Below are 14,396 nucleotides of genomic sequence, written 5' to 3'. Positions count from 1 at the left end.
ATGGAAATTATTGCCTTTTGGAAGTGTGAGTTATGGAGGAGAGGGACAAAGTAGTGCTGTGCATCCCCATTGTGCCTGGTGAGGGACCCACTCTTTAAAACTTGATTCTGAGAGAAACAAAGGTCAAGCCATTAAGGGATTTGTAGCCACAACACTCCATTTGTCTTTATTCCTCTGCTTTGCAGAAAGCTCTTGATATACCCAGAAAATAAGAGTCCCAGTGCACCAAAGTGATTTTGAGCAGCAATAGCCTGTGAAAAACCCTCATGAAGCATTATCCCTCATTAACATCACAGGACAGAAAAGGCTGGGCTGGGGGAAAGAGCTGGAACCTCTTTGGTTCTTCTTTCCCTGAACTGGATGGTTAAACCAGAAGCACTCAGGGTGAATCCACAGATGAGACACACAAAAAATAAAAAGTCCTGTATTTGAATTTAAGTAGATAAACATAAAGGTCTGGGGGAAGCTGCTCCAAGCTGAAGAAGATTTACTGGTCTCATCTCTCTGCCTGTAAATGCACCCAGCACGTTTCAAGCAGAATTTCACCATTTCAGTTTCTGCAGGAAAGGCTTTAAAGCGATCAAACAACACGAGAGCTCTCAGCACCCTCTCTCCTTCCTGTCTGCAGCAAAAATCATATTTACATTTTTTCTATGGACTGTTGTTGTCAAATTGAAATTCAGGGATGGAAAATTGGATCCTGCTGAGTTCTGATGACTTTTTTTTTCCTTGTATCTGAATTTCTGATGGTCAAAGGTATTGAGAAAACTCACACTGACTTCAGCAATGAAAATTGGACCCTGCATTGGCATCCTGGGAAAGGGATGGGAAGAGCTGCCAGTTCAACAGCTTACCAAAAAAATTACCCCACTTTTCAGCCTGGAAAATGAAAAAAAAAAATAATCCTGTGTACAGGTATATTTTGGGATCCATCCACTTTTCCATGCTTTTATTTATGAAGACACAACATGCTGAGGCTTAACATGTTCTATATGGGAGCCACATGTGGCTTTTTGACTGTTCAATACCATTAATAACCAGACATTACAAATTCAAAATGAGCCATAGGGAGGCCTCCTCTTCTCTGTTTTTATTCTCTTTAAAAGTCTCTGGCATGTCTGCCCTGGGGACCACAAAACACAATAAAACATATTCAGTAGCTAATTCACAGTAACTGTCATCATTAGGCATTTAACAGGCAATGTCAAGACAATGTCCATGCAGCTGGAAGTGTCTCCACTTGCTGTCTTTCCTAATCAAGAATTAACTCATCTTTATTCTTACAAAAGAGCATGAGCTCTCTCCTTTCCCACTTTCCAGGCCATTTGTCACCAAAGATTAGTCCAGATTTATGACACAGTTTTGCCAGGGCAGGCAGGGTTAGTGGGTTATTTTTCCCAAAGATCAGTGCTGCTGGGTCCCAGCCCTCTCTCAGTTCTTTGGAAATGCCAGCATTTCCCTGGTTTGTATTGGTGGCTCTCAAGTGACCTGGTAAACACAGCCCTCCAAGCTGTGCAAGCACAAAAAGGTGGGTCAGAGTCTGCAGCATTGATAGGAAAAATATGGGGATGACAGTTCCAACTTTCAAATTATTCACCAGAAAGTAGCTCTGCTCCTGGCTTTCTCAGGAATTACTTTCCTACCCACAAATAAGCATTCCTAGACCACTCCTCAGAGCATTGGCTAAACCAGCACTGGGTTTATATATATAATTATAATTATATATATTTTTTATATATATATTTATATATATATATATATATATATATATATATATATATATAATTCCTATTATATAAATAGGAATTATTGGATTCATGACTAGGCTAGAGTAAGGTGTACTTAGACACCTTGTCTACCAAGACAACCCATTGAAGTGAGTGATTCCATTTTTCACCCTAAAGATCTCGTGGGAGGGGTCATGAATGCATTCATATTTGCTCCTTCCATTCTGAGCCAAGAAATACAGAAACATCTCCACATGGGAAGGCAGCACTTCTGCAGAAAGCGAACCCAACTTCTTCCTGGTTCAGCTCTAGAGACTTGGAAATACACTGATCAAAGAGCCAAAAGGCAGAGAGCAGTTTGCACCTCCCCTTTGGTCTGCACAAATGACAACAGATACTTTTTGTGGGTGGTTTGTGTCTTTCACTTTTTAGTTTCCAGGAGAGGAAGGAGTCCTCTTGTTCAGGAATGTGCTGGAGTCGTTTGGGGAGTGTGAAGAAGAGCAGGGTTCTGAGATCATGATGGTATTTTACTCTTGATCCAAAACACCTTAAGGAACAACATTAAACCCCTGTCTTGGGTCCATCGCTGTTATGGCTGGAGGGATCTTCCTATGGCTTTCCTTGACTTTTGGCAATTTATTCTGAGTTCAGGGTAAGTAAAGCCTCATGGTTAGCATGGAGGAGAAATTCTAATATAAGTGAAGGTGTGAATGCTGATGGTACTTCCTGCTTCCCTCCTCCCTCTGGGAAACTGAGAACAAACTGACTCCTGACCCTTAGGATGCCCAGAAGAGGGATTTGACCCTTCTCCAGCACCATCCCAGAGAGCTTGTTGAACACATAAAAGCAATGATGTCGCTCCTCAGAAGTCAGTGATTTTATCAGTCCTCTCACTTAAGAAATGATTGATTTTCTCATATTACCAGGATAAAATCTACTCTGTAATATGTAGGTCATGAACTCATCTTTCTCCACCTTCCTTGTCTCCAGGCACAGTACACCCAGAATTAATGGCAATAATAATAAACTCCTTTGGAGTTTAACGATTATTCATTAGCAGGGGTACATCAGTTCTGCAGTCTCCTCTCTCCTCAGATGCCTGACACTCTGGGCTGCTCTCCTTGTATTTGAGAGAAACAATCAATGAGCACCGTGCAGGCCTGCCTTTCTGGGCTGTTAATCTCTCCATTACTCAGTTAGGCACAGTCCCCTTGGCTTCAGCTCAACCTGTGTGCCAAAAGAAAAGCCAGCACCATCAGATATATCCTTAAAGGTGAGCACATCACCAGACTGCATCTCCTGGGAGCAGCAGTGTCCTGGGACAGCAGGAATGTGCTGTGACAAGAGGACACCGGGGGCACGTCCCTCACCACCTTCATCTTCCAGCACACAGATGAAGCTGAGAAGCCTTCTCCATACCCTAAAACCTTCCTGGGACCCTGGGAGATCAGAGTGGGGCAAGAACAGGGCTGAGAAGTCACCACACCTCTGCAGGGTCCTTCCTCCACCATGCAGTGAGTTGGGCAAGAGCCAAAGGGAGGGCTGAGACCTCAGGAGGCGGCGGGAAGAGCTCCAGCAACTTCAGTAGCACTAATATTTCACTGGGAGGGGCTTGAACAGCCTGTGGCACTCTGACTCAGGTGCTTCATCCAGGCCTGAAGCTCATCCTCTGAGCTGAACATCTCACCTGATTCCAAAGCCCTCCTGGCATTTCCGTTGGGCTGCACACCAAGGCAGGGAGAGCGTCCTGCTGGTGGAGGGCTCCAAGCTCTCTCTCTTCTCTCTTTTTGGCCTCTGAATATAATTCATCCAAGCTTTTATGAGGCAATTCACATCCAGATTTTATTAGAAGTGGAAGGCCCTTTTATTTCCTCAGTGTATTCAGCACAAAGAGAACTGGTGCTCTGGTTAATTTTATTTCTTTGCTTTCTGTGTTTTAATAATGATCTCCCCAGTTCCATTCAGCTCTGAAAAGGTGGAGGAGATGGAGAGATATGGAGAGCTGGAATAATGTAATCATGTACTGCAGACAGAGAAATACTGGTTAAAGTGAAGTGTAATAATATATGACTGAGGCAGAGACATAAAAGACTGCTTTAAGTACAAAATCTGATGTATTTGCTCACCTCTCAGGCATGGGAATGCATTCTCAAAAAAAAAAAACCCAAAAATGAAAAAACAAAAACCAAAAACCTGACATGATTTCAAGAAGAAAGTAAAATTATATAAAAACTTAATTTTATAAAAATATTGTCCAGATATAGCTCTGGGATCACACTCTATGTGGATTGTTTTATTTTTACTGGCTTTTTGAAAACAAAACAAGACAAAGACTTACCAGAACAAAAAAAAAATCTTCCCGTGTCACAGTATTTGTGTGTGGGTTATAGTAGGAAATGACACACAGCTCCAAGCTCACACAGGCCAAGGCTTGTCCTTCTGGTATTTCTTTATCCCCCAGCTGAGATCTCCCTGTTCCTGCAGCTGCCTGATGGGAGGGTATCAAACCAAAGACACTTCCACCCCCCACTGCACCACTCCCCCTGTGCAGAGGATTTTTCCAAGTGCATCCAACCAGATTGGAACACCAGGCAGGCTCAGGGATGGCTGTCTGGGGCTCATGGAAAGGCAGCCAGGCTTTCTAAGCCTAGATTAAAACCCAGGGAGGGATTCAGCTCCATTTTAACATCATTCCTTTATCTGATGCTCACAGTCTGCATGTCATTAAGTGAATGTGTTTTGGTTTCTGGGGGATGCACACAGTGCAGGCATTGAGAGACTCAGCAGTGAGTGCTTCCTACAGACCACGTAATGGGAAAATTAAAATCTGCCTGTGCTGATCATGGAACCCCCCTGGCAGGGTCAAGGAAATTAATTTTAAATAAATGGGGTTAAACACCAAAGAATCTCCCTCTTGTTTGGGCTGGGAATTTTTTCCCACCAAAAAAAAAAAATCATGTTGCCAGCAGCACCTCTACAACTGGATTTTTTTTTTTTTTTAAACACAGGTTGTCCAGAGAAGCTGTTGATGAACCATCCCTGGAAACAGCCACAGTCAGGCTGGATGGGGCTTTGAACAACCTGATGTCCCTGCTCATTGCAGGGGGGTAAAACTAGAAAACCTTTAGTTTTCTACTTCCTTCCTCTACTTCCCTTCCAACTCAAATAATTCTATGATTTTTATGAAATTTCAGAAGCCTCATGCTGGCCAAGCTGAAAATGTAAAGGTTGATACAGAGCAGGCTGGAAAGGTTCCCACCTTTCCCTGAAAATCTGTGTATTGCTGCCAGTGAGCAACATGCAGCTTTCAGCTGGTTCCTAAGGAAACAGCAGAGAGGTACCCAGGTGTGGGGGGTGTGGCAGGGCCCCATTGCAGTTTTGGGGTGCTGGGGACCAAGGGCCCTCAGAGAGCCCCACAGCCCATTGAGGTCCCTGCACATCCCAATTGAATCCAACCTGAGGACAGCCCTGCTGCTCCAGCTCATCCTGGAGAGAGAGAGCTCTGGATGTTCCATTCCAGTCCTGCTTCTGTAAATGTTGACAGGTACCATTTCTCCTGCTTTTGAACCTTTTGAATGCAAAACCTCCTTGGAGACCTCCCCTGAGTTTTGACGCTCATTTTTGCTGTCCACACCCTCCTGCACCCACCTCACCCAGAAGCTGAGCAGGAGCACCGTTTTTAACAAGATGCTGCAGATTCAGCAGAGTAATTAATCTCAACAGCAAGTACTGTCCACTTTTTCCTGGTAATTCATTTCAAGTGGGAAGTTAATTCCATTCAATGGAGCTGCCCTTCACCGCTTAGAGAGAGACACAGCTTTGAACATCCCCGAGTGAAGCAGTTCTGGCACAAACCTTCCTCCTCCTCCTCCTCTATCTGCCCTGACCCCTGCATCGCCTGGGGAATGCCACATGCCAAGGCTGTGTGATCCTCCCTCGGGAGGCTGATTAGCCAGAGCTGGAGAGTTCAGAGAGGTGAGAGCACCGGCGTCCTGGCACTGACGTTTGATCCAGTGGCCGCCCGTGCTCCCAATTAGCCTGCAAACGCTGCCTCGGGCTCACAAACACTTTCAAAAATGAAATTTGACAAAAAGCCGCCTGCATTGCCATTCTTCAACCCTCTCTGCCATATCAAAGCCTTTGAGAGTATCTGAGGACAACTTTTACAGCCGAGAAGGGCCCATTTGAGTGCTGGCTCATTAGCACTGTGGCTGTGCTGCCCACGGAGATGCAGAGCATCCATCAGCCCACTTACCAGGAGCACTCCTGAACACCAGCAAGTGTGTTAGGCTGGGAAGTCACCTCTGAGGGAGCTACCAAAGGGTTTTTCAAGCAGGGTTTTTCAAGCAGAAAGGTCACCCAGCTCATCTGCTTCTAGGGGAGCTGATTAGAGCCACGTGTTTCGGGAGCCGTGGCACCCCACAGCAGGTCCATTCCCTGGCTCTTTTTTCTCCTCTCGCTCCCAGTAATGAGCTGCAGCTCCTCAGAGGGGGCTCAGCAGGGGAGGACAGCAGCAGCACTTATTTTAATAAATAACATTTATGAGCTGGATTTCCAGGCTGCAGCTTGGTGAGGGATGTGATGAACATCGGGGAGGAAAGATTGAGAGAGGCCCTGGCGCAGGATGCCCAGAGAAGCTGTGGCTGCCCCATCTCTGGAAGTGTCCAAGTCCAGGTTGGATGGGGTTTGGAGCAATCTGGGAGAGTGGAAGGTGCTCTTGCCCATGGCAGGGGGTGGAACAAGGTGAGCTTTAAGGTTCTGCAGGATAAGGCTGGTTGTGCCTCCTTGATCTTCTCTTTGATAAGTTAACATTAAAAACATCACCTGGGGCATTTCCCTGAGCAGCGATTCCAGCCTAAGGTCCCAGGTTTCTGGCAGGGCTGGTGTATTTCAAGGTGTGTTTCTGCACTGAGGAGGTTTTAGGGCAGTTCTGCTCAGTTCCAGTGGATTTTCCAGGACTGGCTTCACTCTGGGCTCTAAGTGACCACAGCAGACCTGCTCCAGGTGGTGCTCAGGCCAAGATCCTTACAAAGGAGAAATCATCCCCAATGTGTTTGCACCATAGTTAGGAAAATCATTTGCACTGGGGACCAGAAGGAATATCTTTAGTTGTTACTTCTGCAATTTAACATGACTGTTAGAAACATCTGATGAAAATAGTGCCAGAAACATTGGCAAGCCTATCTCCCTTCAGAACCAAAATACATCACAGCATCAACCCCACTTTAATGGATGAGCTCAAAAAAAAAGGCTGAAGGGAGAGGAAAATTCTGAGAATAACACCTTTTTTTTCCCTTTCAAAACAGCTCCTTGTTTCTCCAATACATTTATTTTGCATTATTATTTCTCATGTAACTGTGAAGAAATTAAATAGTTGAAAACACAACAAAACATATAAATTAAACCAAATGTTTTGATTAATGCAAACCCACTGGCATTTCTTTTCCTGAATAATTTAAAAATTAAGCTGAGAAAACCAATTCCCTGTCTGAGAAGCCTCTGTAAAAAGAAATGTTTGGTATTTTGCAGCACTTCTGTTAAGTGCTGGACTAGTGTCAGCATCTCATTCTTTTTTACACTTAGAACAATTTTAACCCACCCACACTCCAGTTCTGAATTATTTAGGAAAAGATGTGTCTTTCTAGACCTTCTCTGTAGTCCCTCAGCAAAGGGACTGATCGTACTTGGCATTTCTTATCTAGGATAAAAATACTGTATTTAAATAATAGTGACAGTGTCCACAAGATGTATGCCTTCAAAGTAAAGTTGGGCCATATTTTGTCCTCCATCCCTCACTTTTGTGTCATAAAAATGTTTGGGATTTCTCCTGTATGGAAATAATCTGTTCTTGAAAGAAAAATTAATGTAACTTCCATGGGTGACCCCTTCTCTTGTTCAGCAGGCTTTTGTTAGGGAAGACAACTCCTCCATACAGCTACATTGAAATAAACAGAAAAAAAATCAAGTTATCTTTTTCTGAATGTTTTAAGATGTCGTTTTAATGAGTCTGCCTTTCTGTTAGTGCTGGAAATAAAACATTCACTGTGAGGAAAGAGTAAATATTGTCCCACAGGCAGAATGAGCAACCAGAGGCAGACAGAGAGAAGGTGCATTGGGTGACACAGCCTGTCTGCAGCTGGATTCCCTACCCCAAAGCCAACATTTCTGCAGTGTGGAACAGGGCTACCTTCCTGACCCATTCTTGGATCCAAATGGAGCCCTGAAGCCTTTGAGCACATCATCAGAGTCACAGAGGTGATTCCATGCATCAACAGTGAGGTTTGCACACAGACTGGATGGGAAGGAATTTGTAGAGTGCAAAAACTGAGCCAAGCTGGGCCCAATTCCTGCTCAGCTAATGGAAGCAGAGGTTTGGCAGTGTTTGAGCTGTGTTTAGCACATGGTTCACTTGGGCTGGCTCCCTGGGGGAAATCTACTGAGCAGCAGCTGCTCAGCTCATCTCTCCTGGGAAAGCTGCTCAGGGGCACACACAGAAATGGCAGGAGGAGACACCAAATCCCCCAGAACTCAGAGACACTCTGTCTTAAACTTCTGCCTCAGGGCTTTCTGCACGTTCTGGATCTTCTCTGTGATCACAGTGTCACTGAGGTGATCCCCAAACTTCTGCTTCAGCAGCACCCTGATGATTTTGATGCAGCGTTCGTCCATCATGGGCTTCGCCTCGCGGAAGGTGTTGCCCCTGCGCCCCGTGATGGAGTGGCTCTGGATGTAGTCAGAGGTGAAGAGCTTGTAGAGCAGAGTCTTGCAGGCTGTGCTGATTTTCTGGTCAAACCTGATGGTCTCTTTCAGCTGCTCCTTGGTGTAGCCGTTGAAGAGCTCCACCACCTCACACGGCTGTCGGTGGGGCTCCTCCTGGAAGGACAGGGATTCCAACCTCTGCACCTTCTTCTTCAGAGAGAGGACATCCTGTTGGAGGTCCAACACCATCCTTTCCAGCTGCTCCGTCTTCTCCACCCTGAAAAATTAAAGTTGCTTGTGTAAAGGCAAGAAGACACCATGCCCTCACAGTGGATGTAGCTCCTCCACCCAAGCAGTGATTAGATGCCTTCTGCCAGCAGGGCAGGACAACTTCTCTGACAGAGTACCAGCCCTTCCAGCCAATCCTGGGTGAGGAGTAAAGCAGGAGAGGAAAATAACATGGTCTGGACTTTTCAGTGCTCAGAAATAACCCTCAGTGTTCAGTTTAACCCTCAACTCCCCCTGGGCATGCATACATGGAGACTTTGATGCTCAATTTTCTTCTCAGTTGTAAGGAAAGACATAAAGCCTGTCTTGCAAGTCCCAGGACACACATATTTGTGGTATTAAACAACAGACTTGTGGGAAATGACAATACAGGAACCATAACTTGAATTTTTTTGGCACCCATTTCTTTGCAAGCAAACTGTCCCTAGCATCACTTTATCACTGGATACTGGCCATCAAAGTAACGAGCAATAAAACAAGGAACACACAACCAATGTTTTGATTGTTATAGGCAAGAGCTTTGTAGTTTCTGCAGTGTTTTAGAGCCTTCTTGCATCTCTAAATCCAAGCCCTACAATCAGAAACACCTGGCTCAATTGTAAAGAGACTCAGCAACTTTGGAGTTTAAAATTGCCCCACTTTGCCACCCATCTGTGATCTCACTGCTCACTCTTGTAGTGAGGAGGAGAACACAGTGCCTTCTTTTGCTAATTACCTTTCCATCTCACCAGGACTGAAATTTTTGTGAGCCCTCTCGAAGCCATCCACCTCTTGCAAAGCATCAATCTTTCGCTCCTCACGGCTGGAAGAAACAAGCAAGTTAAACAGCACTGCCACAAACAGATTTGTGCTCATCTTCAGATTCATTCCTGAAGAGAATTATCTGGAATGCAAAGCAAAGTCAACTCTGGTTTCATTTGCAACAAGAATAAAATAGACTGAGAGGGAAGATAAAGGGTTCTTCGTGTGAACAAACTCCTGTGCATTCCCCTGGCACACAGATACGGGGGACCTCCCACTGACCCACCATGGAATCAGGACTTCAGAGCACAGGCTCATTTTTTTGCTGTATGTGCCCACACAAATTCCTATTATCTTCTGTGCTTTGGGTTTAACCTCCACGAGCATCTACTCAAAGCAAGTACTAGCAGAGAATGGAGACAGAGTGGACAGAAATCAATATGTGTGGTGTGAAACATTCAGGCTCCTTACTGTGCTTTCAGGTGTTACCTGTTCAGACAGATCTGCTGCTGGCACGAGGACAAGATGCCATCTGACTTCCTCTTCATTGGAAGGGCAACATAATCTGCAGCAGGGGTGGGAGACAAGCTGAAGAATCAGTTGTTGAAAAGGTGCAGATTATCTAAGCACCCCTGCTAGATTGCATGGCAACACGTTTATTCCATTTGCATAACAGTGATCCAGACAGGCTCTCCAGGACTCATCAATTGGGATTTGTTATTAGAAAAAGGTGGGATCTCAAGGGCTTCTGTTCCCAGTGCAAATGATATGGTGGGGGCAAGGCAAGCAGAGCCAACTTGTCTCTGGATGCTGCTGTTAGTCAGCAGGTAAATAAGACACTAGCACATTTTCATAAGTGCATTTAATGGGTGTAGAAGTGGGTGGAAAAATAGGGAAATAGGCAAATCTAGAAGACTAATGGAGACACAGGGCTTTTGGGAATTTCAGTTATTCAGGCAGGCATTCATTCAGATTGTCTTTTGGCTTGGGGGGAGAGAACTGCTAGGCCAGGAGACAGAGCAGAGACCATACACTGTATCTCCCGTTAGACAGCCCTCCTGGAACAGATCTCCCAGGTGGAAAGGACCAGGAAATGCTATCTCTAACCTCTATAGCCCTCAGACAAAGCCCATACAGCCCCAGAGCAAAGCAGAGGTTTTCTGGCTGCTCTGCAAGTCCCCATCCCACCCTGTCACACTCAGGACCAGGCAGCAGAGCCAGAACCCAAGGTTACCTCTGGCAGCTGGACCAGCCCTGTCCTCTTCACTCTGGGAAGTCCCTGGCCCTGGCATGGCCATGGTGATGAAGGTGGCTGGAGGTGTGAAGGCACTGGCTGGGTGGGGGGGAGCTGCCAGCGAGCGGGGGCTCCCTGCCACGCTTCCCAGGACACGCCTGTCCTTGAGGATGGAGGAGCTGCTGGCATTGTGGGGCAGGCTGGCCTCAGCCACCCTCAGCAGTGGCTTTGCAGGATAGGTCCTGTCACTGGGGTGTTTCCTGGATGCATTCCCTGGGGTCCATTTTGGAAAGGTTTTCCTGGATTTTTTTGGTGGGGACGGCATCATGCTGTGGACAGCTGGTTCTTCTTCTGAAAGGAAGGGAGATGCTCAGGATGTGCAATGGGGCAGCAATGTGTGAACCTTCCACTCCCACTCAGTGCTTTGTACACTGATTGCAGTGATATGAAATTTATAATGCCACTACAACATGCTCACCATCCTCCTACCCAAAAAGCCCCACGGAAGTAGAAAAGTGCAATGTTCAAAAGCCCTTACTCACTTAACTTCTCCAGGAGCTGTCGATCTTCCAGCAGCTTCTTCTCCAAAATACCTTTATGCTCTGTAGCAAGAGAAGATCTCTCAGCACTAAACTCCTTCTTGCTTCTGAGCAGCCCCAAATTGCAAACCCAGGCCAGGGGGGTGTCACTTACCACTAATGCCTTCCACCACACCCCAGTAGAGCCCACTGAAGCCAGGGCAGCGGGCCAGGACCTGCTCCCCCACAGTGTAGAGGTGGAAGGGCTTGCGGGGCTCCTTGATGTTCTCCATGCTGATGACCCGGCTGCCATCGGGCCAGCTGATGAGCACGTACAGCTTGCCTGACATCAGGGCTGCCCACCTGGAGCAGAGGGACAGGATGGGAATGTCACCACAGGGGTTTGGGCTCTCCTGTGGGTGGGAGTGTTCACAAGCTGTGCTTTACCCAGGGCAGCACAACCTGCAGATATAAAGTACTTGGCACTGCATTTTCTCTGCCAGTTTTTTCTCTGCTCCCATTCCCACCCCTCTAAGCTTGCCTCATCCTAAAGCCCTTTGCTGGGAGGCTGCCTTGGGTCTGGCTGAGCACAGCACCACATGCCTCCAGTGCATCCAAGTGTCCTCTGCAGTGACTGCCATGCCAGGTCTCACCTGGGATCAGGCAGCCCTCACAGCTGACACTTTGAGCAGATGCTGAACAAGGCACTGAGCAGACACAGGCTGGTTCCTCTGCCCCTGTGAACCATCACAGCTCAAAGGACTTCAGAGGATCTATAGCAGGTTGCTCCAGTGCAGGGCTGTGATAGCAAGGCAGTGCAGAGAAGAGACTCAAAAAGACCCAGGGGTAGTCTAGGAAATGATCGTTCCTTTGCCTGCACAATTATTTCCCCCAGTGAACATCAAAATGCTTTCATAAGGAGAACAGAAAATTCCCTTCATTTCACCCATGGGGAAACTGAGGCACAGACCAGTGCTGGATATGTCTAAGGCAGTCAAGCAACAAAGCTGCAAGGAGCTGGATCCTAAGTCCTGGCACTCTGCTCTGCCCACTGAGCTTTCTCTTTCTGCCCCTGGAGCTGCACACTTCAATCACTGGAGAAACTGGAGAGCCAGGCTGGTGGGGATTTCCAAAAGCTCCCGTGCCAGAGGAGCAGCTGAGGGCTGCTGAGCTCAGGAGCAGTTTCTTTCCAGCTCCTAAGGGCCCTGGCAGCATCACCCCAGTCCTGCCTGCTCTGCCTGGCAGCAGGATTTGGCTGAAGGGTTCTGGGGACAGGGCTGAGCCCATGTGCTGGGCACCAGGTGGGCAATGGCCACAGAGTCCAAAGAAGATGGGAAGGAGCTGGGGCAGGCAGAGGAGAGTTGGAGCTGGCAGAAAAGGCACCTAGGACCCAATTTATTCCAGTTTCTTGGTTTGCCTCCACACCCCCATTAAAGTCCTGCCTGGATTTGATTTCTCTCACTTGGAAGGTCCAAGTTCACTCTGGAGAACTTTCTCCATCCCTATCTCAGCCACCATCAGCTGCAGCAAAGCTCCCTGCAGGAACTGTAACTCTCCCCAAACCTGCCAGTCTGCCCTGCTGGCACAGTCTCACACCTGCTTCTCTCCAACCCTTTTCTCCTGACTGATACACGCCCTGGCATTGATTTTTTTTTTTAATCAAGAAGCACCATTTACAAAATATCTGTGTGCCTGTCTCCCCACATCCCCTTCCCTGCAGCAGGCAGCTGCCCCCAGCCCTCTCCCAAACACAGGGAATGCTACAGAGCAGAAACTGGGATAAATGCATAGCTGAGCCCTCTCCCTCCCAGAAACAGAGCTCCACATTCCAGACAGCAAACAACCCCAGCCCAAACAGCTCTCTGGAGGGGTTTTCCTTTAACATTTAAAGAAAACACACTCATCTTCCTTCCCCAAACCAGTTGTTCATTTACCCTTATGAATGCAACAAAATTACACAAAATCACAAACAGAGAGAGAGGAAAAAAAAAAGAGAGATCACAATCCTGATAGCAACAGAGCTGCTCCTTGCCTGGTTAGCACTGCTCCAGGTGTTGAGTCGTGCAAGATGTCTCCTGTCTCTCCAGGTCTCTGCTGCCTGTTCCAGGAGAGGAGGTCACCGGACACTTCCTTGCCTTGGGCTTGTCCCTTCACCACAGGTCCTTGTCAGGTCTCCTTTGTCTGGCTTGGAAAGCTCCCACCTGCTGTCCCCACTGCAAAGAAAAAAAAGAGCTTTTGCTTTCTTTTTTCCTGGTTGTTTTGTTTCAGCATTATTATTTCTGTTCTTTTCCCATATACATATATTATTTTTTTCCTTAGCTTGTTTCAGGTCTGTTTCTTACAGGGAGAGAGAGCAGAAGAGAAGAGAAAAAGCCTTGGGTTTTTTGGAGCATGAATAAACCTTGCATTTCCATGAGTTATTCATGAATAATTCATGAAAATGCATGATTAATTCAGGTTCATGAATTATTCAGGAATAATTCTCGAACATTCCTGGTTAATTCATGCTCACACAGCGAGTGAGTCAGGCTCTAGGGCTTGGAGAATTCCTTTCTCCCTGAGACAGGAGAAGAGAGGCTTAGAGAAGCTGCATTGTGCACTTGCTGTTTACTGCCTCTGAGAAGAGAACATATTTTGGGCCCTTTTTGAAACAAGGACTTGAAGAAAATTGAAATGCCTGCAGCCTCCTGCCCACGGAGGAATAACACAGCGCCAAAAGGAAAAAAAAAGAAAAAGAGAGAGAGAAAGAAATTGGACTTGCTCACAGAGGAAAGCAAGTTTTATCCCCTTTCAAAGCATCTTTCTACCCCCACCTCCCTAGTTAGGATACATCTCACTGCTTCAGTGTTCACCTGCTGTGCAAAAAGAAGGACCATTCACATGGGTTTCTGCTTGAGGAGTCCAAGGGAATTCCCATTCCCATGCCCATCTGTCCCTCTGTGTGTGTGTGCACAGTGTCTCCTCCCAGGTACAGGACAAGAGGAAATGCCCCAAGTTGCACCAGTGGAGGCTTAGAGTGGATATTTGGAAAATTTCCTCACCAAAAAGGTTGTCCAGCTGGCACAGGCTGCCCAGGGCACTGGAGTCACCATCTCTAGAGGGATTTGAAAGAAGTGTGGATGTGGCACCTGTGGTTTAGTGGTGAGCTTGGCAGTGCTGGGGGAATGCTTGGACTCCATGAACTTTGAG

General features: G+C 46.7%; 1 protein-coding gene across 4 annotated transcripts; it reads right to left on the bottom strand.

Annotated features, from left to right (window-relative positions):
* Positions 1–6,995: 6,995 nt before the first annotated feature.
* On the bottom strand, positions 6,996–13,758 carry LOC136563833 (uncharacterized). 4 transcript variants are annotated; one of them, XM_066561460.1, is made up of 8 exons: positions 13,550–13,758; positions 13,210–13,420; positions 11,383–11,570; positions 11,232–11,291; positions 10,690–11,040; positions 9,945–10,020; positions 9,430–9,516; positions 6,996–8,703 (listed from the first exon to the last, which is right to left on the bottom strand). In XM_066561460.1, the coding sequence occupies exons 3-8, from the start codon at positions 11,555–11,557 to the stop codon at positions 8,256–8,258; spliced, it is 1,197 nt and encodes a 398-aa protein (XP_066417557.1). In that variant the 5' UTR covers positions 11,558–11,570; positions 13,210–13,420; positions 13,550–13,758; the 3' UTR covers positions 6,996–8,255. The 4 variants fall into 4 exon arrangements, with proteins under 4 accessions (XP_066417557.1, XP_066417558.1, XP_066417555.1 ...); XM_066561461.1 differs by having other exon boundaries at positions 10,690–11,037; positions 13,240–13,420; XM_066561458.1 differs by having other exon boundaries at positions 13,240–13,420; positions 13,550–13,757.
* Positions 13,759–14,396: the final 638 nt, after the last annotated feature.

The sequence above is a fragment of the Molothrus aeneus genome, chromosome 17 (genome assembly GCF_037042795.1).
Source record: "Molothrus aeneus isolate 106 chromosome 17, BPBGC_Maene_1.0, whole genome shotgun sequence".
In the NCBI taxonomy this organism is placed as follows: domain Eukaryota; kingdom Metazoa; phylum Chordata; class Aves; order Passeriformes; family Icteridae; genus Molothrus; species Molothrus aeneus.
Note: the sequence above shows the minus strand (reverse complement) of the source record. Positions and strands in the feature narration are given on the sequence as shown.